This window comes from Musa acuminata, chromosome BXJ2-7 (genome assembly GCF_036884655.1).
Source record: "Musa acuminata AAA Group cultivar baxijiao chromosome BXJ2-7, Cavendish_Baxijiao_AAA, whole genome shotgun sequence".
Taxonomy (NCBI): domain Eukaryota; kingdom Viridiplantae; phylum Streptophyta; class Magnoliopsida; order Zingiberales; family Musaceae; genus Musa; species Musa acuminata.
The window spans coordinates 255652-282442 of NC_088344.1; the positions used below are offsets into that span (position 1 = coordinate 255652).

At 38.1% G+C, this 26791-nt stretch overlaps 3 protein-coding genes across 8 annotated transcripts; 2 read left to right on the plus strand and 1 right to left on the minus strand.

The window, feature by feature from the left end:
- The first annotated feature begins 4204 nt into the window (after positions 1-4204).
- Positions 4205-5213, plus strand: LOC103991023 (dormancy-associated protein 1-like). Its single transcript, XM_009410378.3, has 3 exons — positions 4205-4391; positions 4485-4695; positions 4795-5213. Exons 1-3 carry the CDS (start codon positions 4286-4288, stop codon positions 4829-4831), a joined length of 354 nt encoding a protein of 117 aa, XP_009408653.1. The 5' UTR covers positions 4205-4285; the 3' UTR covers positions 4832-5213.
- LOC135581582 (putative E3 ubiquitin-protein ligase RING1b) lies at positions 4680-15094 on the minus strand. 5 transcript variants are annotated; one of them, XR_010488343.1, is made up of 13 exons: positions 14632-15094; positions 14447-14522; positions 11849-11907; positions 9980-10061; positions 9723-9843; positions 9563-9604; positions 8920-9462; positions 8717-8824; positions 8417-8617; positions 7686-7777; positions 7294-7507; positions 5416-5521; positions 4680-4847 (listed from the first exon to the last, which is right to left on the minus strand). XR_010488343.1 is itself a non-coding variant. In XM_065115670.1 (11 exons), the coding sequence occupies exons 1-11, from the start codon at positions 14852-14854 to the stop codon at positions 7465-7467; spliced, it is 1593 nt and encodes a 530-aa protein (XP_064971742.1). In that variant the 5' UTR covers positions 14855-15094; the 3' UTR covers positions 7084-7464. The 5 variants fall into 5 exon arrangements, 3 of the variants coding, with proteins under 3 accessions (XP_064971742.1, XP_064971745.1, XP_064971744.1); XR_010488342.1 differs by having other exon boundaries at positions 14447-14525; XM_065115670.1 differs by lacking the exons at positions 4680-4847; positions 5416-5521 and having other exon boundaries at positions 7084-7507; positions 14447-14525.
- Positions 15095-17143: 2049 nt separating this feature from the next.
- On the plus strand, positions 17144-25665 carry LOC135616462 (switch 2-like). Of its 2 annotated transcripts, none has more exons than XM_065115674.1 (8): positions 17144-17587; positions 18972-19078; positions 19787-20705; positions 20784-21031; positions 23324-23450; positions 23523-23798; positions 23894-24143; positions 25139-25665. In XM_065115674.1, exons 1-8 carry the CDS (start codon positions 17186-17188, stop codon positions 25453-25455), a joined length of 2646 nt encoding a protein of 881 aa, XP_064971746.1. In that variant the 5' UTR covers positions 17144-17185; the 3' UTR covers positions 25456-25665. The 2 variants fall into 2 exon arrangements, with proteins under 2 accessions (XP_064971746.1, XP_064971747.1); XM_065115675.1 differs by having other exon boundaries at positions 25101-25235.
- The last annotated feature ends 1126 nt before the right edge of the window (positions 25666-26791 follow it).

The window sequence follows — 26791 nt, forward strand, 5'->3', positions numbered from 1 at the left end:
ATTTTTACTAATACTAAAACATACATCCAACAACTCACTGACACATGATTTATGATTAAATAATAATAATAATAATAATAATAATATAATACGTAAAACCTCTTTTTCTCTATTTAACTGAATCTCTTATAAATAAATCCTGAGGATCGATTTCAATAGTTATAAAATAATTAAACCAAAATATTCGAGGTTTCTTTCCATGTTCAGACTATATGATTCTTCTTCAAGAAATTTGATGATAATACTATAGTATATCTTCATGCTAGGGTTCAGCAGGCAGGCATGGCGAGGTGAGCGAAGACGGGCGCCACCACGAGGACGCAGTGTCACGGGCGAGTCTCCACGATTCCCCCCCAGCCACCACCAGCCGGCTTTAATTTTAGACGCCCTTGTGATGGCCGTACGCACAACACAATATATAGAATAGACAGAGAGGTTCCCGCCACTGACGGACGCTTTCCATGTCCATTTCTCTTCATGCTCGTTTCTCGACACAACACTACACTACACTGCACTACGGCGGACGCCGACACAGCGGTGGCGTTTTATAAGTGCATTTAAGTCGGTCTCTGAATCCATTGAATCCGAAACAATAAAGTGCATCCGTCTTCTGTTTCTTACCATCGTCAGATTTTAAGTTAGCAGAAGCATGCCCAGTGATCACGCTGCCCTTTTTGTGCCGCGGCATCGCAGTAAGGCGATCGAGCAGCGTCCAAAGTGAACCACCGCACAAAGACTCTCATTGCCAACTACCAATCGGCATTACATCGAAGAAATCTTTCGGTTAGCATGTGATTTCATTTCAGAAGAACTGCTCTAATTTCCTTTTTCTCCTTGAAATCTCTGTGTCTATGATCCCCAAAGCTAAACAACTTTAATCTTTATTATTATTATTATTATTATTATTATTATTATTATTATTAAAGAACGAGTAGGCGTCTTTTGGGATGTGCCAGCAGCCATAAAAAAAGCGAGGCCCGAAAGGAGTATTCAATTCGTCATCGTGCATGGATGACATCGCATGCACGTGAAGGCTTCGAACCGCAACAAATGCTCGGCTCTTACCACCCTGTCGGTGTGTGGCTTTCTTGTTCACACTGTTGTTGTGTCGTCGTCGTCGTCGTCTCCACGAAGGACATGCATCGTCAACAACAGCAACAAAATGGCTCTTGCCCCCATGCCATGGTTCATCTTGTTGGTCCAGCCTATAGGTGGGTGGGTTTCGACGGGACGAGTTGAGCCCAAATCTGATCTATTAAAAAAAAAACTTATTATAGCTGCGTATGGCGTGAGAGGCTTGCGAACAAACGGTGAAAAAAAGTGGCGACACGGAAAACAAAACAGACAAGAGTAGAGAGGAAGCTAAGGTTTTCAGATTTTTACCGGACGATCTAAGCTACCGGAGAATCTTTACGATAAGCTCTATAATTTTAATGAGCGTATGAGAAAAGTGACGTAGAACAAACTTCGATCATGAAAAGATAAATCGATCGAAGCACGATAATCAAACGTTGAGCCGAAGTGAATCATGTCAGAGATCGGACATCGAATCAGAAAGATCGGGTATTGCGCTAAAAAAGATCGGATGTTGCAGGAGGTCAATATATCGATGGATCGAGCAATACGTCGAAGGAAAGGATAATGAGCCAGAAGTTTGGACAAAGTACCGGATGAACTAATGACATGTCAAACAACATAAGATTCATGATTGTAATCGTTGTGTCTTGATCGAAGCAGTTTAAATGTCTAATTGAGTTAGCTTTGAGTGTAACTATGTCAACTTAATTGGGAGCTCATTGGGCCTGAATCAGGATTGAATTGAGCCTATTATAAGGCCAATTTAATAATATAAGGTTGGACCAGGCAGTGGCATCGCCAGGCCAAGTGATGGTACCGCTTGTAAACTAGAAAGTACAAAATATATTTTTTCAAAAAAATTCGACGGTGGTACCACTTAATGTCAAGTGGTGGTATCGCTAAAACACAGTCTTATAGACTGTGTCAAGTAGTGGTACTACCCAATGCAGGCGATGGTGCTGTCAGTATCTTGAAAACCCGAAGAGTTAAATTTTTAGTTATATTTTTTAAGTCATTTGAGGTCAATAAATATCTCACTTATGCTTGCTTGATGTAGCAAGAAAGAAACAAGAATTATTGAGAATAAAAATATTTAGTCTCTTTCTCCTTGAGTTTAGAAGTCTTTATAAAGGATATATGTGATCTTTTGTAAAAGAGACGTGCAAAGAAAAATAGATTCTCTCCTAAGCTTGTGAAAAGAAAAAAAAAGGTTGTAACAAGGATAATTGATCTTTGCCCATTAAAAAGAAGCTCGATAGTAAAAACCGATGACCTCGAGAGAAGAGGAACTGAGAGTGGATGTTCGATTGGGACGACCGAACCCGTATAAATCCGATTTACATTTTTCTTTATGCTTTTCATTTCTATTACTAACTGATTTAATTCTCACTATCTTTACTCATTCTAAGTTAAACGTACTTTCGATACAGATTTCATCGAACAAAACTTTCAAATCAAAATTATTCGAAAGCACTAATTCATCCTCTCCCTCCTCTTAGTGTCTTCACGATCTTAAAATGAATCACATTTTTTTCATACAATTATTTTGATATTTTGTGTTTGGAAATTAGCTCAAAATTAATCTGAGATAAATTAGAGTTTCAGAATTACTCATAGATAGGTTATTCTAAACAGTATGGGACAGACTTTCCGATACCACTGCATGTCATCCATCGTAACATCAAAGAATTTTCAATAGGCCTTAAAATCTTTCACGATATTAATTTGGTAATTTAGGGGAGGATGTTGGACATTAGATTAAAAATTTAGTTTTAGATAAATGAATCATTTAAGAGATTACTAAAGTTAGAATTCTTTATTTTAGTTAAAGTCTCACTTTTGGATTGACCCCTATTAATTCTAATATTGAGAGAGAAAAGCATATCAAGAGTGAGATATCAAGATATTAAATAAATCAATACATTTTTTATTTATTAACTCTCTCTTTTTTTTTTCTCCTTTTAATTTTTTTATTTTTAATGAATGTTTAAAGTCTATCACCTTTTAAAAAAAGGTTAGGTATAGAGGTAGGGTTAGGTTTTGTTGGGAGGATTCGTAGGTTAAGAGGTCTCGAGATATAGATCGAATCAACAAAAAAAAAATCAGACAATAAAAAATATAAAACAAATACAAACGATTTAATGTGATTCGGATTACAACACAAACGTCGTTCCTACGTCCACAAAAATCCCATCGCGTGCGACGAGGACCGTAGTGAGCGATGTGATCATGGGTTGTGGCAGGCGACTACGACGAGCAATGTAGGCCCATGAGCAGGCGATGATGAGCTATGAGAGAGGAACGCGATGTGATCGCGAGCTGCAGTGAATGGCTGTGGCGAGCGGCGCGGGCCCACAAGCAAGCAGCGAGTGGGGCGGGCGTGGTAAGGAACGGCGAGTGTGAAAACACCCCGACATGCAATGGTGTGGTGTGGTGTGGTGTGTGTGAACGGAGGCAGTGGTTCTCCCATCCAGGAATATTTTGCAGGGCTACGTCAGGATCGTATTTTATTTTTGTGTCATATATTTATTTACTTTCTTTTGTATGTTAATGTTGTTGGGCTTTGTTCCCACAATCTTGATGTTTTTCTGATGATAAAAGGGGTATGATAAAATGGAGTGGCGAGACTTCAATTTAGTTTACCTTCTTGAGCCGGGCCGGGCCGGGCCGGGCCAAGCCCAACCTTAACAAGAACTGGTGCAACTGAGAGCTTCATTGTTTCTCTTGCGAAACTCTAATTGACCAAGCAAAGCAAAACTTACGCGGAACCACCCTCGTCTCACCATTCCAACTCAAAAACACCGGCCTTCTTCGCCCCATGTCATGACGCGCGTCGACCAGCGAAATAAAAAAGCCGACGCCATCGGTAGCCACAGTTGGGAGGAGCGAAGGCATTTTATGTTGTTGATTTTGACGGACCTCCGCACTTCTCACATCTTCCGAACCCATCTCTTTCGGACCTAAGGATTAGGACGACGGCTTCACCTCGTAACCGCTTTGCGGTGGCTGTCCTATCCTCCCACCCTCTACCGTTCACACTATTGGAACGTGCGAAGGGCGAAATCACCCAGTGGTGGCTTGCACATATGAGGATTGTCTATACTATAAATATGCACCCACCCCTTTCATCACCCCATCAAGCAAGAGAGAGAGAGAAAGAGAGAGAGAAAAGAGAAGAAGCAAAAAAAAAAAAAAAGGTCGAACTACAATGGTTCTTCTTGATAAGATGTGGGACGACGTCCTCGCGGGGCCTCCGCCTGAAAGGGGCCTCGGCAAGCTGAGGAAGGTCTCCACCAAGCCCTTGAACGTCAAAGGTCTCTCTGGTCCACCCCCATTAGAATTCATCTCCATCTCCATCTCTCATGTTAGCAGCATTCCCTAAAGACATCGTTTTGGTTTCCACGCAGAAGGGGAGAGTAGCGGCGGCATGTACCAGCGGTCCATGTCGATGCCACAGACGCCAACCACGCCGGTGACGCCGACGTCCGCCAACGCCCACACCCCGCGCCACGACGTGTGGCGGAGCGTCTTCAACCCCGGCAGCAACGCCGCCACCAAGAGCCTCGGCGCTGACTTGTTCGACAAGCCTAAGCCCAACTCCCCCACCGTCTATGACTGGTATCAGATTGTATCGTATCATTATACATATCCATCATTATATTACACCCTTTTCATGTCATGGTTTCTTCTGCCTCGTGCATTGTTTCTCTTGTGCAGGCTTTATAGTGGTGAAACCAAGAGCACCCACCGCTGATCTGATCTGAGCTTGGCTGTTCACAGATAGACGACAAGTGAAGAAGGTCAAAAAGACCAGATAATTACCCCCAGAGAGTAATGTCTTTTGGGATTTGCTGGTTTTCGTGGTAACCTACCTACCTAATAAGCTAGCTTGCTACTGTGTGCGTGCGTATGAGAGAGGTGTTTGGAGCCTCCTCTTTTATGTTCGTTTCCCGTGAATTAAGTATCATCTGCTACAATGTCACCATATTATTTCCCATCCCTCCATAATGATAATAAAAGCTCGTCTTTAACTTATCTGCCTGAAAACTCATCTGCCTGGGAACTTTGGATGTACCTAAATCTGTAGTTGGTAGAACTTCAAGGGCCCAAAAGGCTGGATGGGCAGGAGGAGTCAAGTCAGGCCAGGAAGGGCTGTTCTAATTCTATAAGCAGTGTAGTGTGCAGCACACTGTGATGTTATATGAAAGCTAAAGATCAGTTTGCGCTTATTAGGAGCAGTTCAAGCTCACTAAAATTGACCATTTTTAGCGTGCCAAAATATATATATATAATCTTAAAATCTTAATATATCCCATAGAAAAAAAAAAAAAGACTAACCTTAAAAGTATGCTCCTTGAGTAATCAAAGATCCGACTAGTGCATTGTAAAGCCTCCTCCTATTCCTTGACTTTTGTGTTTTTGCGTGGTGACCTTGCAACTTGACCTGTCACATGATCATTATTATAATCATCTACCTGTTTATGTTGAAGCATGAAAGTTCTGAAATGAGAAAAAACAATTAAATTGTAAAAGAGATTGGTAATTATCAGGCATGCCATGAAGTGGTCACAGATACAATGAGATACTCTAATTTTTTACTGATACAACTTAATAGGAAAGTTTCATTCATCCCTCAAATTGACTAAATTTGTGCCTTGTGTTTCATTAAAAATCGCAACATGTGTGTACATAAATCCTCATATTCGAAAAAGTGCAACTAAAAGTTGTTTAACTAAAACTATCAGCATAATGCATTAGTTATTTCCAAAGCTTGTATGATTTTAAATGGAACTCATACGTGAAACAGCTTATTGAAGTTGATCGCACCTATTGCTTTGGATGTTAGTCACTAATGACAAGGTTGACTCAAAAACATCAAGAAAATTCAGATAAGCTTCTACTCCAATCAGACTTCCATGAACTCTTCAATCTGTCAGCCCCTCAAACTATCAGAACTTCAATAATTTTGCATCATTTTCAATCAGAACAATTTTTGTTCTGACAAAAGCTTCCATCAAACCATATCACATCAAGAACAATTCTATCTGATTGGATTCATCATTCCCACTAAGATAACCGATGGTGCACAAGCAATGATTCATCATTTCACGACGAGAATACTCTTGTTAATCACCTCCTTGTGTGCACAATGCTTGCAGACGCCACTGTTCATGAGCAAATTATAAACATGAAATTCTCACAACATGCTGACTATGTTTTAGCAACAAACTATGAAGGTCTTTAATTTACAGGATCTCCTTTTTCAAATCGATGTGTGCACCGACGTTCTTAACTGAAGTTTCTAACATCTGAAATCTTTTAAGGATAAAGAATACATCGTTTCCAAATTCCAATATGGCATACACTGCAATGATGCTACAAAAATTTTTCAAATTCCCTTAAGATAGATATTTAAATTTTTCATACATATCAGCTCCATTATCATCAATCTAATAAACTAAAGTTTACCACCATGTATGAAAATTGCTCAACTTGCAAAAAATAATTAAAATTTTAAATAACTTGAATTCCACTGACACTTTTACCAATTGCTCAACTACTCATTTCCAAAACTTAAATTTAGAGGGGTAAATATGAAAATAATACTGCAAGAAGGATATATATATATATATATATATATATATATATATATATATATATATATATATATATATTCATATTTTTGAAGGATACCAATAATAATTGGACTTTCAACCCTTAAGAATCAGGGGTTATACATATGCGTGTTAAACTAGGATTTAGAACGGAAAATATGAATATTATAAACTTCAAGGGATTAATAGTTAATCCTTGGCATCTCGAAAACATTTTTCCTAAATCAACTAGAAAAGAAGCCAATAGAGCAGAAGGATTGATTTCAGGCATGTCAAAGCGTTGCTCCTACGTTGTTGCTTGGGTTAATGACCCCCCAATTCCATTTCTGACCTCGGACCCTTTGGAATTCTTGTTTTTGGTCCAGAAACATCAATTTCAAAGCCCCAAACACAGCCAACCAAACAACTAAATTCCTTTTATTTCTTCCGTTTCCAGGATTTTTACAGGACCCGAAAAGCACTCCAATAAACTCAAATAACACAATCAGTTATTCGAAGGATAGAATCGGAGCCACCGACCAAAACAAAAGAAGAAAGAAACCCTAAAGAATTAGTACGATGGATTAAAGACTGGGAGAGATAAATGAAGACGAAGACGGACCTCGACGGTGTCGAAGGCATGGAAAGCTAATGACGATGGCGAAGCCCGCAGCGAATTCCAAAGTTGTCGACCGTCGCCACAAGAGCAAGGGGGAAGTTGGCACAAGCGAATGACTGGACAACTGTTACGTATTTATAGGGGTGCGGGCGATCGAAGGCACGAAATCGTAGATTAAGTCGTGGAACGCAGCAGCATTTGAGCACTCGATTCTTCCCTGCACACAAGGTTAGAAAACACAATGAAGCCATTTGGTGGATTGTTTAATTTTCGAACTCAGGTTCCAAAAAGGCAATCGATGATAGAACGTCACGAAGCCAGAAACACTAGCCAACTCGGCTACGAGCATTCTATTGACGACAAGTACGAGATTTGTCTCAAGAGATTACACTAACCTGTCATCATCAGGAGCATCCTCCCTGTGTAACAATGTTGCATGAGTCAGGAGGAGATGGAGCAACCTCACAATGTCCAACATCATTATCGACTTCCTCAGCACGAAGGACATAAATTCAATAGTTTCAAAGAACTAGACTTTGTCATATGAAAGAAAGATAGTACAAGTCATAAACCGAGAGGTAGCGCATTTCAATAGATTATATGACGAGCAGCTGAAAGGGAAATTAGATTCAAGTGAACAACAGTAAACACACAAGTATAAACTGAAAGTAACCAAAGACATGTCACTTCCTACTTTGTTGGGACATAATTAAAGAGATATTAAAATTTAATTTCACTGCTGGATGAAGTTAGCATGGAAGTTCTCTCCGCTTCTCATCTTGGTCCGACCTTCTTGTCCAGACATGGTGCTCTGTGATTTCAATCACTATCGTTCCATCGCTCAACCAGCCTTTTATTTGGATTTATGTATATATATGTATTGTATGTATATCATATACATATAGAGCACAGACAAAAAAAAAAAAAAAAGGTGTCTGGTTTATGTTGGGGTTCTCATGCGGAAACATCATATTAAGTGATGTTGAGCACTTCTCTAGCACTGTACTGTGCCTTTCGACGGTACACCAACACCTGGGGACCAAAAAAGGATGCCTGTCGCTTTAAAGCTTAAGCTTATAGAGAAGAACATCAAGTGATTAACTATATACTGGTTGAGAAATCTCACCAGCTCCCCTCGTTCACTAGTGAAAGAAGCAATAAGTGTTGCAAGAGATTCATGTCCCTCCAGTATCTGTAGGCCTATGCAAGGTACAGTAGGGGCATCATCCATCGAGCTGGAAGACCCGCCCCCGAGAGTGCCACTCCGAGGCTTCCTTGCATATATCTCCAACTCTTCAGCTTGTACAGATGTCTGAAGAGCAATAAACTGCATACATCCACAAACTCCGAATAAGGAACAGAACCTTAAGATTTTCAAACACTAAGCAACATAATTCAGAAGCAGTTGTAGCTCAAATGTATTCACTTGGCAAAGATGTCCGATTGACAAGGTTGGCCGGCAGCTAAGATATGGTTGTTCCAAATTTGGCATACTTCCATCATCCAGAGGAACCAGGGTCAAATGTACATCAAACTGAAAAAGTAGAAAAAATCACAAAGCACTAAGTATGAACAGAAGTTATTATGAGGTAAGTAGAAGAAAAAGGTTACCCTATCCTCTTACTGTACCTCATCATCAGCATCATCTAAACTGCGTAGGTAGTCCACCAATTTGGCCATGCGCCCACCTTTGACCAACCTTCCATTTGCACCGCTAGTATTACCATGTCTAGTTTGACTACGCGTGCCATTCTTACCCCAAGCAAGCATATCTCTGTTTCCTGCTCGCAGAGGTGATGTCCCAAGAGGCTCTTTGTTGACTTCAAAGTCATCATTCTCCTCAGATCCAACATCAACACTGCCCACTGTTCTAGCTGGTGAAGATCGCGGTGCTCCCCATCTCTTGCATCTCTTTGGTCTTCGGTCAGGAGAGGGCTCATCAGCAGAAGAGGAATCTTTAGTGCCATCGTTACCATTTGCTTCTTCTTCTTCATCATCATCAGAGCCTGCAACTGCCATGTCACGACCAATATTTCTACCTCTCCCACGCAGATGATTTCGGTAACTTCCTTGTGATCTTCTTCCAAATGGTGTAGCAGCTTTAGATGTGGACCTTCTCCTACCAAGAGCTTCCGATTGTCGTCGAAATGTCTCAGCTATGTATGCTTGTATCTATTTTGGATAGGAGATTGGAGGAAAATAACAATCAATTATACACATTGTCGTAAAAGCTATATCTACCAATAATACTTGTTCAGTTAGATGATGCTACCTTCTTATTGCGGAATTTGTCCTCTTCATGGAAAGCCAGTTCCTGCAGCCACACAATAAAATTAGGAACTGATGACTCAACAATAATAGTGAACAAATGAGTAGAAAATATTGAATTAATAGATTTAGCAAGTTCATCAGGAATACCAAATCCGATATACCTCTTCCTCGTATTTATCAATATCTGGGTATAGGGCTGCTATAAGAGCATCATAGTTAGGATCATCTCTCAAAGAACGCCGACTGGCACAATGAGTACGGCATGCAGGACATTCATTATTTCTGCAGGAAAATTAGAACAAGGATGAATTTTCTTGCCAGTAGGATAAAGTAAAACTAACTTATTTATTCCTTTTCAGTAATCTCATTAAAAAGAAGGCACAATATTTTGCATATGCACAACACTTCTGCAACATACCCAAGTCTCATTGATTTGTCAATACATTCCCGGCAAAAGCGATGCAGGCATTCCATTACCGTCCTTGTCTTCCGAATTATCCCTGGCATGAAGTTATCATGAAATTTTGTTTCAGAATAACTGGTAGCACATAGAAATACGAATGCTTCAAAGGCTATGAGGTATATGGGCTGGACAGTGACAAGAACATTGTAGTTTACAGATTGCTGCTTAGTCACAAATGATGCCAGAAAAAGACTGAAAAAGGAATAGTTCCATCATAAGCATCAAGCTACGGAATAACTTGAAATAAGACTGTCCCTTGGCTCGTAGATCCTGTGCACACTTTTTCGATATAAAATAGATTTCATGGCCTAGTTCTTTGCCTGCCACCCTCAGACACTTATTGCTGACTCAAAACAGTAATTCAGTGGCAATCAACCCACTTGTGAAGCAGTCAGTTCAAGCACATCTAATTGCCCCACAGAAACATTCAATGGTATGAAAGCACTTTGACTCTGATATCTTACAAGCAGATTCTAAAATATACAACAAAAATATCTGATATGATAGTGAGGTAAAAGAAAATATTTGGGGAAGACACAAATGAATTTGTATACATCCTGACTGGGCTTATACATAAATTTCTGGGTACCTGCTTGCAATAAGAGTAGTTATTAACTCCATAATATACACACACAAAGGAGAGGACATGGAACTTCCACAAATTTCACAATTATATTAGTCATGAAGTGTAGATATAGGTAAGTGAATCCACTGAAAGCACAAAACAAAAAAGAATCAACCAGCAACAGACTCAAAATAGAGATCATCTACACCTTTCGGAAACTGTGGCTAGCTTAAATTTTAGCATTGACTTATTTTGTCAAAGAAAAATAGATCATACAGTAAAAAACAGATGCTCTATGCGTTTAACAAAAAAAATTAGCTACAGTAAAGCACAAGATCTGCTGACGGGCAGAAAGACAAGCATAACTATGTGAAGAAAATTATTAGAGATATAAGAGATCAAAAGTCAAGAAGTCATGCTTTCTCATACTGCATTTATTATGTAACAACTCTAAGTAAAAAAAAAAAAAGTGAAAGACAGTAGACCTTATTGACACACTAGGAAAACTTTTACATGCATCATCTTAGAAGGGGTCAAACATGCATATTAAACCAAGGTTTGGATGATTAAAGATCAATAGTTGAATACAGGTTCTGTTATAAATAAAGATTATTTGAATCTGATTAGGTAATCTGTGTTTTGGACAAAAATTAAAATATTCAGAAATCCACAAAATAATAAATAATATAAACCAAAAATATTTTAGATTAAATTGTGTTACAAAGCCAATAAAACATGAATGAAAGATGTCTTTGTCCAGCCTATGAATATAACATAAATGCTAATATTATTCTGCCTTATTTTGCAATTCTTCCAATTTTCATCTTACCCTGACTAATGCTTTTAGTCTTCTTAGTACAGCGAAGATTCACACTTGACTCCACAGGCTAGGATTAGTTCAGAATGGTCAGCATCTTCAGGATTGGTTTGGTCGACCAACTCGTGGCTGATGTGACCAACAATTAACCGAACCAAGTTATACTGATATTCCTAGGACCGTGGATCCATTGACCTAAATAATCCTGTGTTTCAGATTTGTGGGTACAATTGTAAACCATGCACTCGTCCAACTACAGTATGATAAATTAAACTGAATATGATGGTCTTAAATTAACATTGTTTAGGATAAATATGAACAAAAAATTACACGGCATAATATAGATAGCAACCAGAATAAATCTAAATAAGTTTATCAGAAATCAATTTATGGGGATGGGCGTATGTTCAAATGTGTTCGGAGAGGTCTTAAATGTTTGTACCCAAGCATATAGGGCATTGCACTTCTTTTCGAATGTCCGCCAGCTTCACGGGGACAAATCTGTGAACCAGCAAAGAATCAATATCAGTTCTGTGTAGTATGCACTATGCAAATTTTATTATTTGAAAAAATGTGAAGAATGAGCCAGAGTAAGATGAGATTTTAGGTGTGCAGAACCATAAAGTTTGTAAATAAAATAAGGCCACTGCATACAAGCATAGTTCTTGCAACCACAATAAAGTATTAAGGTGAAGAAAAATTTATCTACACAGCTATCTCAAACATATAGTGGGTCACATGTGAGAACCATAAAGTATTTGCTCAATGATTATACAGTTGCACAGGCGAGTAGAATATTAAATTGTTCATGCATTAGCAGTCTCTAGCAGCAGCTTCTATCAATTTATGCAGGACAATAGTCGCTCATCAAGTAGAGCACGAAAAAAGATTTAGGCATGAATAAACTTGATACAGATAGAATAATTATTCACTGTCCATACCAAATAAGGAAACAGTAGGTGAAGGTTTCATTCGCTATTCATGCCAAACTAAAGCCACACTGGCAAAGAGCAACCACATGGTATAATAAGACCTACGCAGGCTCCATAGACAGAATATCAAGGTAAGTTACCTGCCTAAAGAAATCAAATAAATTAAGGCCTACTCATGAAAGGAAATTTATGTGCATATGGTTCATGAACAAAGAACAAAAATTTACTGTGAATACATGAAGAAGGCTTTGGCAGATTAATGAAAATTTTCAGTATAACTGGAGGAACAAATAGAAAAAGATGTACAAAAAACAAGGCTGTTCTTTCTCCATAAAGACAAAAGGCAAGAACATTAATGATTCTTCAACTTCAAGAGAACAATTGACACTATCAAATGCAAGTAACAATTTGGTTGTGGATTAAGAAAGAAGCAACTGAGGGATTTGCACAGCAAAAACGATGTGCATTAAGTAGCAACCATAAGCATAATGATTTATGACAAATACTAAAAGCTTAGTTTCACTTCATAGATCAGCTAAAAGTAGCACCTCTTATCACAGGGAACATCCTAGCTCTTATCAGATAGAATCTAAATAATGAACTTCAGAAAAGGGTTGAAGGAGAATCACATGATATACATAACAGCACAGAAAGTGATGAATTATTGGAGAAGGGCCTTGACACTTTGAAAAACCCAAACAAAGGATGTTAGCAAGTATGCAATGCCTACGTATAGTTAAGAACTTGAGATACCACTATTTTGAGTCCTAAAATATCATATTTAGTAGGTAATGACCCATTCCACACATGTTTATTTTACATTATCCTTAACTGCTGGGAATAGTACCCATTTTTTAGCTTTTAAGAACACAACAGGTTTTTTAGTTTTAGAACATAACAAACTTTTTAATCATCTTCCAGCTATAATAGCAGAATACATGAGAGGTTTGTCAACACCAAGAAAACAACAAGTGGCACCTAAAAAGACAATGCAGCACATTTGAGAAAGTATTTGTGGCAAGATTTTGGCATGCTGCAAATGCATAGGTGGAAAAAGTACAAGATATGCTTAGAAGGAACAAGCTAGAGTGCGATTAACTGGAATCCTTTAGTTTTGAATGTAAGGATGAGAACAATTTGCTGACATTCAAAGCCCTACCATACAAGACATCGATGGAAAAGAATCAGAACTCCCAGAATTGTTTTATAAAACTTAATCTAAGACACTTGAGCTAGATCATAGCACCATAAATGATGTTGAGTGTTATCACTGAAACTACAGGGAACAAGAGAGCAGAGAAAATCCCTGGATTGGAAAAAAAAAAAATTATACTAGAAGGTCTAACCTATTAAGGTACCACCTTTAAGAAAATTTATAGAAAAAACCACTGGGCAACAACAAAGGTTGGTAATATATACTTAAAAGAAAACATTAAAAAATAATCAAGTAGCCAGAAGATTTAACAGTTGACTAGATTAGAAATTGGCCACATGGGAAAATGAAGCCAAACATGACCTCCAAAACCTTAGTGGAAGCACAACAAGACTTAAAAGGATCAGGATCACCGGAACAGAAGCAACAAGCATGCAAGCAATAGTAATCGTGACAAACATGGCATGTATAAAGTTGCTGTTCGAAGGTTGATTTTATCATTTCATCTTCTCAATAAGCTTCTTCCATGGCCTATGACTTATTCGAAGGTTGATTTTATCATTTCATCTTCTCAATAAGCTTCTTCCATGGCCTATGACTTATTAGTAGCGTCTGCCGCCACCTCAACCTGATCGCAAACATAGGCAGTCATGCATGCGTGAAGGAAGGCGGCGGCGGAGAAGCTCATCCAACTCACCACCAAGAAGACCCACCCATCAGGAGGACGGACGAGGGTACGCAAGACACCCGATCTGCCAAATGCACATATTACCCGCGTGCATGAGACACGAAAGACGACTCCCTGCATCTGACAGAGCATCGTAGCAAACAAGAAATCCAACGCCGTGCAGAGGCAGTCGCAAATCCAGACACAAAACTGAGAGACTCTGTCGTGGTGGGCGAGAGACAGGGATAGAGAGACAGAGAAGGAAAGAAGGTGGGAAGGGCGACGTACTCTAGTTTCACGGCTTCATCGTCGTCCTCGTCTTCTTCATCGGACGATTGGCCGCCAGCATTTCGGCCATCAGAATCTGCTGTGAACAAAAAGATCAAGCACAACCAGCGGCAGATGGCAGTGAGATCGAGACTCAGTAGGAGGAACGAGAGAGAGATAGAGAGAGCCTCGCCGGGAGGCCATACCATCCTGTTCTTGAGGGACCTCTGGCGGCTCTTTCTCCGCGTCCCCTTCGCCGCCATCGCCACCATCCTCCTCCCGCCCCTGCTCCTGCTCATGCTGAGCGGCCGGTGTCGGCAGAGACGAGGGAGGCGGGGGTGGGTCAGCAGGCGGAGACTCATCGGAGGGGGGGAGTTGGTGATCCGGTGGAGGAGTAGGAGGAGGAAGCGGGCGCTTTTGGGCAGGCATTTACTCTTTTTTTATTTTCCTTTTTCGCTTGTCCCCGGAGAAGAGACGAGAGGCTTGAGGTGTAAGACGAAGAGAGAGAGAGAGAGAGAGAGAGAGAGAGGGAGGAGGAGGAGGAGGAGAGGGCGAGCTGTGGCTCTTCTTTCTTTAGAGGAGGAGGAGGAGGAGGAGGAGGAAAAGGGAGCGAGAGAGCGAGACGCAGCGTTTGCTCGCGGTCCGACCGACCGGGGCTGATCGATCGATCGATCATCTCCACACCCTCTTTTTCGTTTTCTTTTCTTTTTATTAGTGGGAGAAACATCTTTTTACCCGCAAATGTCTCACCCCGTCAATACCTTCCCTGTGATTGGGGTATAACATGGGCCCACGAAGACTTGCTATTACCACTACGCATATTTAATTTTAATCGAACGATGGGTTGCAAGTTTTGATGAGGTTCTCATCGAAAATAAAATAATGACTGGTGATTTGATCTAATCCGGTCAAATTTGACCAATTTAATATTTTGATAATTTAATTAAATGATTTTTTTTCTACCTACAAATATAACAAAAGCGTATGAAAATGATCACACACATCTTCTTAATTTTCTACTCTATTATTGCATATAATAAATACTTTATAATTGTGTGAGATATTGCTTTTTGTATTCTATATTGCTTTTGTTTGACCAAATTAATTCGTCTTTCGTCTTCGTTTGGTTCTGCCAATTGAGTTTGAATAATACTCTTAAGAATAATACTGTATTAAATCTATTGGTCTTCTGATTAGCCATGCACATTTTTTATATCCTAACAAAACAATAAATATAAATACAAGAATCACCAATCCCGAATCTCAAAGTAAAAACGTTGGACTCACTAACTAACTATTAGGCATTCAAATATACATTTCTTGTCAACATTTCTCATGTTATTATAATTAATTATATATATATATATATGTATAAATTTTGTAAAATGTTATCGTTAATTTGATCTTTGGTAATTAAGTGAGTGAGGTTGAAACAACCTCTCAAACGTTGAATAATCTATGCATACCATTTTCTAAGTCTTGGATGTCGATTATATTAAAAAAATAAAAAGAAATATTTAAGTTAAGAATATTGATGTGGCCTTAATTATATTACAAAACTAAAATCCAATTAATTTAACTTGGTTGATTCATGCAGGTTACCAAGAAAAACCAATTAAGTCTCATCTGCTTTGCATGCTCTTAATTTATTTTATATACTATTACTAGATAGGACTATATAAAATATATAAGAAAAGTATATTTAAAAATGATGAATTCCCAAAGAAAAATATTGTTTTTAGGTTTTTTTATTCTGACCAACGCCTCCCATTTTTAATAGTCTCGAACAACATTCTTTTTTTATTTAACCTCTTATGGATCGATCGAATCGTTCAAATTATAGTGTTTTTTAATCAGTAATATAAAAAAATATTATAATATTAATTTTTTATAAGAGCTTCGAAGAAGTCGCATAAGTCGACCATCACTACACAGCAACCAAACTCGTCCTCTTAAATTTTTCTCGATCATCATAGATCCATCGTTCACAACCATAATTTCAGAAGAGATGATATGTTTAATCGCATGGAACATTAATTCTTAACGACATAGCTCAATTCTTCATACACTTACGCGAATCCCCATAATCTATACGTTTGAAATATGACTCTACTTTGATAGACGGTATACCCCTAATCATCCTTCTAGAACATTAAATCATCAACACAAATGAATCATTGATAGTATAAGAAGCTAAAGAGGGGGAGGGAGGACTCAACCAAAACTCTCATTAGCAGTAGTGCTAAATTTTTTTTATTTTCTACTGATTGAAACATCAGATGAGTCGGATCGAAAAATCTCATGATGTTGACCAATTGTATAGCACCCCGATAAGTCTAAAGAATACCTCGAGGCATCGCAAAGTATCACCAGACAAGTCTGAACTTCCTTTAGTAGACGAATCACACTCAGGAAAACCTAAGCGATCCGCTTAACCTTCCTAGACGGGGTTCGTCAACGATACTCAGGAAACAATAGTTTTGTATGCAAAGTCTGTAATACATTTACATGATGTTGGATCAATCTTCGCGAGTAGATATTATTCGGATTTATCGTATTAGCAATCCTAAGTAAAGACATGATAAGATGGTATATTTTTCTAATAAAAATAAAAATAAAGATAAATCACTCATCCGAAAATACCACGATATATTTTATTTGACATTATATATAAATAAGAAAAGGGCGGTATGTAACGAGTGTGTTTCTGTGTGTACACGCACGATAAATGGCAGAAGAAACCGCCCTTGAAAGACTACCATGTCGTTTAATCGCTTGAAGGAAACCCTCCGCCCCTGCTCCAACTTCTCCGCCTCTTCCTCCACCACTACCGCCGCTGGCGCCTCCCACGCCTCGTCCTCCTATACACAATTCCCTCTTTCGAGGAAGCCGCCCAAATCGTCCCTGTCGCAGCAGCTCCAACGCCTCGACCCCCAGTCCCTCTCCGATGGCCTCCTATTCCGTGAGCCCGACCTCGCAAGAATACGACGAGTAGAAGAGGACAAAGATGTGGATGAGGAGGAGGAGGAGGAGGGTGGAGGTGTCGCAGCTACTGCTCGCTTCAACAGTGACGCGTTCCTTCCCCAATCGGTCGCTTTTGAGGCTCGAGGGCCCTACGAGCCCTTGGTTCTTTCTTCTCCCGGAGAAACGCCTGTTGTTCAGGTATTTTTCTCTTTGCTTCTTTAAGAGGTGGAATGGATCGGTTTTGCAATGAATTCTGAATGTTGAATATACAGACATGCGGCAGCGTGTGGTGCCTTTCGACATTGTCTTTGATTTCTGGAGGATTTCGTTTTAATTTAATGCTTTCTTGTCGTTTGAACTAATTTTAGCTCGATAGAAACCTCATTTTTCAGATCAATGCAAGCAACTTTGCAGGAAGATTTTTCTTAGACTGCATCGTGCATCATCCTGGAGTCCATTATAACTCTTTCCATGTTTGTTTGAAGTCTCTATTTCCTGTAGGTTTTCATGTAGGCGTTGGCTAATAACTGCTTTTGGATGCTTAGTCCTCATTGCTAATATTCTTGGTGAACAGCTGTGCGAGCTTCATGTCATTCCCATTTGAGGCAGAAGAGATTGATGATTCTGATTTGTGGAGTCTGGAAAAGGGCGACATTTTAGTAAAAAAAAAATACTTTTGAACATGTATAACATAGTCACAAATGGTTAGCCTTTTTGTTAAGCTGACTCTCATAAGCTCTTTGTTTGGACATTTCTAGTTCTGTTCATAGATTTGTTCCACTTTTATGAACCATCAATGGGAACTCTTGCTACTCTCTTGAGGAAGGCATGAAATTTTGTTGCTTCCGTAAGTTGCTTTGTTGTTTGCACTATATACGTACATGTTGAAGTTTATCTCTCTTACTCGTTGTTAGATCCACAATAACTACGTGTGTGTGTATCTTACCTGTCACTCATAGAGGGATGCTCAAGTACAATTGCAACTGTGATGACATTCACTTCGCATGGTTTTCCTTCCAATCCAACACATATAAATGCACGCATCCTCCAATACACTTTGGAATATTTTTTAAACTGTCTGCCTTTCATACTTAGTGAACTTTCTGGTAATTTTCAAATTCTTAGCGATCCTTCTTGGTTGGTTCTTTAGCTGGATATTTTTTATGAATGTTGAATATTCAATAATTCAATATGTGATTCTTGAATTTAAAAACTAAACTACTCCATCTTTGTGTGTTGTTACAAAAAGAAAAAAATCGGAACACTCTACCCACTTAACTGAATTATATGATGTTGTTTTGCTTATCAGCCAAGACAAGTTGGTATATTCCCTTTCTTTACCTTAACATTTATGTTGCATGGTTTTGTGGAACATATTCATGTACTTGATAAGGAGCCTCTAAACCTGCCTTTAACTCCACAGTAGATGCCTTGTTTGTAACCGTGACATGTTTCTCAAGTCGATTTGAGAGTCTTAATCTTTATTGACTGTAACTTGTAGATGCAATTTCATAAGAAAAATTATATACATATAGGCAGGACCATTTGTTACAAGTCCTAACACGTTGTTGCATCGTTGCAGGTTCCTGCATCGATTAATTCAAGGCTTCTTGAACATCAAAGAGATGGCGTTAGATTTTTATACAATTTGTACAAGAAGAACCATGGTGGTGTACTTGGAGATGACATGTAATCATTCTTCTTTGGTTTATAGAAATCTTGTTTTTGTTATTTCCTTCTGCATAGGTAGAGTTTCTTTGAGAAGTTATTGTAATACCCTATTTTGTTTTAATAAATTTGCAATTTCTTGTATGTCATTACCACTATCATGTTGATTATATTGTATTGGGTAGTACATTGCTACATGCTATTGACAATTGGTCTTGATAGATTTATGAAGGAAACATATCAAAGACATGCTAGGCATCAGTAACAGTTGTATACCGTTCCATATTATGCAAAAATTTTGGCATGTGCTTTAAAGAATGACCAATATGATGGTACTTGTAAAATGTAGGAAAAATGATTAGCAATTGTAGTAACTAATTATCTATTTTTCCCCATAATTTTCTAAATCACAGCCCTCTTGAAATTTTGAAGTGGTCATCAAAACGTTTTTAGCTTAAAATGCAACCAAGTAGTTAGCCTCTTGAATCTAGAGATGTAGAATGGAACAAAATTCACTTTCATTTGTGCTTTTATATATACTTTAGCTGAATTATTATTATATTGAATTGATTATATCTCATATAAATATTTTTAAAGTCTGTTTTATTTCATATATCTCCTCTTTTACTCCTTCCCAACTTATCATGGTTCTTAGATAGTCTTCCAAATTACTATCATATGTGCTTTTTCTCATGTCTATGCTGAACAGTCTATTTCATCTTAAACTAGGGGGCTTGGGAAAACCATCCAGACCATAGCTTTTCTTGCTGCTGTTATTGGAAAAGATGGTGAACATGGAGTTCATGAGATGGAACATGTCATTAAGAAGGGCCCCACGCTGATCATCTGTCCAACTTCAGTTATTCACAACTGGGAAAATGAGTTTTCTGAATGGGGAGACTTTAGGGTTGTTGTTTATCATGGACCAAATCGTGCTTTGATTATTGAGAAACTCGAATCTCATGGTATAGAGATACTTATTACTAGCTTTGACACTTTCAGGGTTCACGATAAAATTTTATGTGAAATTCCATGGGAAATTGTAATTGTTGATGAAGCACATCGCTTGAAGAATGAAAAATCACGGTTATATAAAGCATGCTTAGGAATAAAAACCAGAAAAAGATTTGGTCTCACTGGAACTATTATGCAGAACAGGATATTGGAGCTTTTTAATCTGTTTGATTGGGTTGCCCCCGGGTCCTTAGGGACTTGGGAACATTTTCGGGATTTCTATGATGAACCTTTGAAACATGGTCAGAGGTTAAGTGCTCCAGAAAGATATGTCCAAATTGCCGATGAGCGGAAACAACATCTTGTTGCAGTTTTGCAGAAGTACTTGTTAAGAAGGACCAAGGAGGAGACTATAGGACATCTTATGTTAGGGAAAGAAGATAATGTTGTCTTTTGTGGAATGAGTGAGTTGCAAAAGCGAGTTTACAAGAGGATGTTGGAACAGCCTGATGTCCAATGTCTAATAAATAAGGATCTTCTTTGTAGCTGTGGCAGCCCTTTAGCTCAGGTTGAGTGTTGCAAGAAGATAGTTCCAAATGGTATCATATGGACGTATTTGCACAGGGACAATCCTGAAGGCTGTGAATCATGCCCCTTCTGCCTAGTTCTTCCTTGCCTTATCAAGCTTCAGCAGGTACTTCGAGCATACAATGTTTTCATGCTAAATGTTCTTCTTAATGTGTGTTAGAATGTTAAAATGTGAGTCTTACAGATAAGCAATCATTTGGAGCTGATAAAGCCCAATCCAAAGGATGATCTCGAGAAGCAAAAGAAGGATGCTGAGCTAGTATCTGCTGTTCTTGGTGCCGATGTTGACTTGATCGGTGGCAATGCTCAAACTGAAAGTTTCATGGGGCTTAGTGACGTTGAACATTGTGGAAAAATGCGGGCATTGGAGAAGCTATTATTGTCATGGACTACAGGCGGTGACAAGATTCTTCTTTTCAGCTACTCTGTCAGGTGACATTCCAATAAAAAATGGTTTGGTCATTTAATATGATCCTTGACGTTTTAAGTTCTTACTGCTTGCCCATTTTTCTCAGTGAACAGACATAGTGTAGCGATGAAAGAAAATGCAAGAGTGTGTGTGGTACAAATTTGATATTTTTTCTTGAGCATTGATGCAAGATTAAGACTAAGGACATGTAGGGTGAGAATCCAATTCTCCTGTATCTGATAGAGGCCGATAGAGGTTCCTTGGCATCACAAATGTGTTCTTTTCATCATTATAACATTTTTGTGTGGAGAGTGGTAAAAATTAGGCACTTGTAGTTGTAGGATTAAAAAGATTACCAAAATTCTTTTTAGATGAATATTTTTGCAGATATATGTGAAATGTCATATTAACTAAAAGTTGAAAAATGGTGAAATGTCACTAGGATAAAATTGGACAACATTTCAGTTGTGCTAGTTGGTATGAGTTGTCACATGACATGCCAAACTGTACTATGCCATGTCAATACAACACACAACACTGTACCAAAAAGGTATTGACATGCCTTGTTTGGATTTGTGGATGAACCATTTGGTTCCTTGTGTTATGAATAGATAATAGATAATTTTTTTAAGTGTGATAAACCATTTGTGCTGTTCAGTGACAATTAATGTATGGTATCAACTTATCAACAGCTTTAAGAATTTTGAGCTCAAGTAAAACAAAGACTTTTTTACTACTACTTTTCCTCAACATTTCTTAAATATACACATCATTGTATATTTAGATCTTCTCAAACTTGCAAAATTAAGTTCTATTTCGAGAGAATTGTTTCCTGAAACTGAAATATATGCAAAAGGGATTTTAAAAAATAGTTCGAATAGCATGCTCCATGTCAAATAGAGTTCTGGTTTTCCCTAAATCCAACAGGTAAACTTTCTGATTGATTCAGGACCCAAGGGGAAAAAAAATACAATAATCACAATCTAATAAGTCTGGAAGAAACTTATAGTCATGATTTGGTGAAGATAACCATCATAAATCTTTTTTTTATTGAAGACTTTATTTTTAGCATTTGTAGTATGCAGATACCAAATTGACATGTTCACTCATATTTCATTTTTAGCTTCATAATATCATGACCTAGGAAAATATAGAAATTACTTTAAATTCAAGAATCTGGTAGCCACACTTACCTGGAATCATTTAGTGGTACTTGATTGATTACAAAATCAGCTCATTAGAAAACAACCCTTGCTAAGATTTGAGAAGGATTTTTGATGTTTAAGGAATTTCTAAAATGTCTACCAAAATATGCTATCTTCTCCAAAAAGAATGGTAGATATTGGTTTAATTGATTTTTCTCCATTGTTGAGTCACATTAAAAAGCAAAACACAAATGCTCAGAAGCATTGGCAGCTGAGAGATCCTTAATTGGATGTTAGTATAAAATGCTTGACATAAAATGTTTAAACTAATTTTTTGCTAATTACGATAGTCATATATTTGCAATTTCCAACAGTCCATAATTTTTTTATCTTTGTATTTGAATGCAAATTCACGCTGAATCCAATGATATGGCCTTTTCGTTTGACATGCACCAATCATCCTCTTTGTTTATTTGGCAATTGGTACAGTAATATATGGTGGTGACATGTCAATTTGATTATTTGGTCAATTTGCAAACTGGAAAAAAAAGTTGAAACTAAATGGCAATACTGTCCTTTATGACCTACATAACAAGGATTCTAGTTATGGAAATAGCTAGCCTCTCTTGTCATAGGAGTAAAATTGCATATATTAATTTTCGGTAATCCTCATCGGCAGGAGTCTCATGGTTCAGACAACTCTTATCCAAATCCATTGTTTAAAACCATCAAGGGAACTAAAGGATGGTTGACTATTTTTTGACTCACTGTTACATTTATCTAATACTCCAAGTTCTTCACCCCATAAACAAATTCACGGTTGCCAAGATCAGAACTATCTGGTGTTATCATACTTAACTTTTGGAGAGTTAAAGGGGTTGTGATTAAGGTGGGAAAAACAGAACACTTTAAAGACTAACCTGCTCAGGCATTTTAGCTTTCAATATAGTTGAGTGGCTGCATACATTTGTCACAATCTCAGGCTCTCTAGTTAATTCAACAACTGGTCTACATCGATACTGAATAAAATCATTCACAGTTTTATATTTGTAATTTTCATATTTTATGTTTGTAAACTTTGTTCTTTGCTTGCATTCCATATCATCAGCATTCTGGATTTTCTGTTGTGATTCTGGGATACTCTGCACCTGATGTTTATACTGAAAGCAGGATGCTGGACATACTAGAGAAGTTTCTTATAAGGAAAGGCTACTGCTTTTCCAGGCTTGATGGTTCAACTCCAATGAGCATACGTCAATCACTTGTTGATGACTTCAACAAAAGTCCAAGTAAACAGGTAATTCTTAAATAAAATAGTTCAAGTAAACGTGCACTTTCAACTTATAGTTATATTTCCTTCCTCACATAGGTATTCCTGATATCCACTCGTGCTGGCGGTTTGGGTCTGAATCTGGTCAGTGCTAATCGGGTTGTAATTTTTGATCCAAACTGGAATCCTGCACAAGACTTGCAGGCCCAGGACAGATCATTTCGTTATGGGCAGAAACGACATGTTATAGTTTTTCGTCTTCTTGCTGCTGGTTCTCTTGAGGAACTTGTTTATTCTCGGCAAATTTATAAACAGCAGCTTTCGAATATTGCTGTTTCTGGAAAAATGGAAAAACGTTATTTCCAAGGTGTCCAGGTATTGATTTTGAGATGATCTCACTTTTTTTCTTTCCAGATTCAGTATTAATATTTGATCAAAATTTGGTTTATCGCCATATGTCCATCTTACAGGATTGCAAGGAATTTCAGGGTGAGCTATTTGGAATCTGCAACCTTTTCCGTGACCTATCTGACAAGCTTTTCACAAGTGAGATAATTGAAATGCACGAGAAGAAAGGAAAGTATTTAGCTACTCAGATGAATCCACTTAATCCAGAAACTGAAAATTATATTACTCCTATGGAAGCAAGTGAAATATCATTTCATGGTAAATCTAATGAGGCAGCAATTTTTGAAGATGAAAAGAAGCTTCAGGAGCTAGGTAAGGTTATATACAATTACCAATTATTCCTGATCATGCAGCCTGAAAAGAAAAAGAAAACTTATAGCATATTTTCAATTTCTTCCATTGAACTCTTCACTACCTAATTATGCACATGCTATTGTGCCGTGTTTTATGCACATGCACCTTGTAAATAATTTCTTCTTTATATATATTGGCCTTGTTTCTGAGGCACATCTGTTGTTATTTACATTATGAAAGTCCAACAGTTCTCTATGCAGATATAGTAAGATAATATTAGGCTTGCCATTATGTGTCTTTTGAGGTTACATGAGGTTCTCGAGTCAGTTACCTGTCTGAGGGACATGAGCACCTTAAGACTTGGCAGTTGACATTGGTGGCGAGTCCCTTAGGAGTTCAAGAGGGAACATAGAATCCTAAATCCCATACTTCTCTAGACTTGTTACTTTTGAGCATTTGCTCAGTGCACAAGCTACCCCTCTAGCCTGTCATATTTGTGCTCAATGGTTGATCATATACAACTTTTTCCAAGACCCCTAAGGGCTTCATGTCCATTTGCTTTTATGTATGAGAACTCAGTGTATGTCTTGTGTTTTGTAGGACTAAAAATGAGAGTCATTTTCTTGTCTATTCGGTTTCCCTTGCAATGAACTAGACTAATTTAGGAAGAAAAAATGTGAGTACATATTACTATCATCATGCATTGTAGATTTCTCTGGCTTTCTTTAGGAAAGCAAGCCATTGTGTCATCTAAATGATTTATAGTTTCATGGTTGTTGAAGTTGATTTATTGTGAAAATATTTTGAAGTACAGTTAGAAGTGAATCTTGAAAACTTGCATATTCTAGTCACAAGTTATCGTACTGTCTATTCCACACTATCGATCACTTCTGTTCTTATGCAAAAGCTTGTTGGGACCTATTGGCATTCACTGTTTCTTTATCAAATTCAACTTCAGTGTATGACTAGTGTTAGGATTGAATGTCGAGTGAACTTCACTCCCCTCTTTTCAGGTATCGTATATGCTCACCGTAATGAGAATGTTGTCAACATGGGGCCTGGAAATTTAGGACAGAAAGAAGCAGGTAGAATGTTATCAAAGACACGAGGCAATAGCTTGGAAAGAATCTATAATATGGGTAGACTTTCTTCTGAACAGCGGAAGAGGAATGAATTCAGAAGCATCGCCCACAACATGGGCATGGCAGAGCTAGAATTTAGCAAGTGGTTACTCTCGGCATCACCTTCACAGAGGATTGAAGTGCTACAGAATTACAAGGAGAAAAAGAAGCAGATGATAGGACCTATGTGGCTACCCAAAGACAAATAGAGAATTTAGATCCGTGTCTTGTACCTATTCTTTGTATTGCCCTCCTAGAAACTGAGAATCCTAGGGAACTAGAAGGAAAACAGCAAAAGCGTGATGGACAAGAGAAGATATTAGATAAACCATATACTGTATGGTTATGAGCTGTAATTAAATAAAGATGCTTCTGCTCCTGCCTGTACATAAATAAAATATGTTTTATTTGTTGGTTTAGGTTCTTAATTCCCCCTTTGGTATTGTATTCTTATCATTTTCTTTGTGCTAGTATTCCGATTTTCTTTAATCATTGATGATCACAACATTCATTTGCCCACCCTCCCTTATTGTAGACAAAAAGGATCAGGATTCCTTTTTATAAGCTGGTTAGGTTCTTGCATTGTTTGTCTAATTCTACATCATTAGATTTCTTCAGGTTCTTTGGCATGATCGTATTTTCATTTATTTCTTAGTCTGTCGACGGTGCACTTATGGACTTTAATTAGTAATAATACAAGTGTTCAAAACTCCACCAGTCAACTGACAAACCTACATTTAAGTCTTAGTAAAACAACATCATCCCCATCTATTGTTTAGGCCAAATAGAACAGGTAGAATGTGACTGTCTAAACTAAATTAGAGAAAGGCCAAAGCATAAATTAGTTTCTTGAAGAATATTATTTAGAGATGTGTAACTCATACAGTATTGTGGCGTTTGAGAGGGTGACGTCTCCTTTCCTCGGATAAGTTGGGATGTGCTACGAACATGAAGAATGTACCTACTACCACTCAATCGATGTGCTTGCTGTTCTTTTGTTTTGATGTTGTTAGCTTTCAGTGACCCAACCTGAGCCATTGTTTCCTGTGCGATAAGACTCCAATCCCACAGTTGTCGATCTTTATTCCTCCTCTCTCTATCGTGGCTGTCAGACGCTCTCATATCTCTCTCTCTCTCTCTCTCTCTCTCTCTCTCACGCTTCCTTTTTTTTTTTTTTTTTCTTTTTCTACTGTCGCTTTGCTTTCGTCTTTGTTTTTTCTTTTCCTTCCTCCTCTTATTATCGATTTCCTTTCTTCTCTGTAGCCTTACACATCTCATTCGTACGCATTAAGATACATACTCAACATCAACTATTCTTCGATTAAACCAACACGGAGACAAAAAACACATACATAGCTTTTCCTAGTCATTGATGTTGCAATGGAGTTCATCATCATCATTTAGTGCCTCGACGGAGCAGCAGCCAGCCAGCCAGCCAACTATTCTCCCAAAAGCACGCATGATGCACCAACCACTCCGGAATCAAAATCTCCTCTCTCCACCACCAACTCCGTCATTAAGAAAGGCCGAGTCGTTGTTGGGGTT

Excerpts from the sequence above, each read along its gene's own strand:
- LOC103991023 (XM_009410378.3), top strand. The coding sequence starts at position 4,286 with ATGGTTCTTCTTGATAAGATGTGGGACGACGTCCTCGCGGGGCCTCCG. Across the intron at positions 4,392-4,484 it reads CAAGCCCTTGAACGTCAAAG|AAGGGGAGAGTAGCGGCGGC; the intron begins GTCTCTCTGGTC and ends GTTTCCACGCAG. Across the intron at positions 4,696-4,794 it reads TCCCCCACCGTCTATGACTG|GCTTTATAGTGGTGAAACCA; the intron begins GTATCAGATTGT and ends TCTCTTGTGCAG.
- LOC135581582 (XM_065115670.1), bottom strand. The coding sequence starts at position 14,854 with ATGCCTGCCCAAAAGCGCCCGCTTCCTCCTCCTACTCCTCCACCGGAT. Across the intron at positions 8,618-8,716 it reads CAATCGGACATCTTTGCCAA|TTTATTGCTCTTCAGACATC; the intron begins GTGAATACATTT and ends GGATGTATGCAG. Across the intron at positions 7,778-8,416 it reads CTAGTGAACGAGGGGAGCTG|TCGATAATGATGTTGGACAT; the intron begins GTGAGATTTCTC and ends GTGCTGAGGAAG.
- LOC135616462 (XM_065115674.1), top strand. The coding sequence starts at position 17,186 with ATGTCGTTTAATCGCTTGAAGGAAACCCTCCGCCCCTGCTCCAACTTC. Across the intron at positions 20,706-20,783 it reads GCCTTATCAAGCTTCAGCAG|ATAAGCAATCATTTGGAGCT; the intron begins GTACTTCGAGCA and ends TGAGTCTTACAG. Across the intron at positions 21,032-23,323 it reads CTTTTCAGCTACTCTGTCAG|GATGCTGGACATACTAGAGA; the intron begins GTGACATTCCAA and ends TACTGAAAGCAG.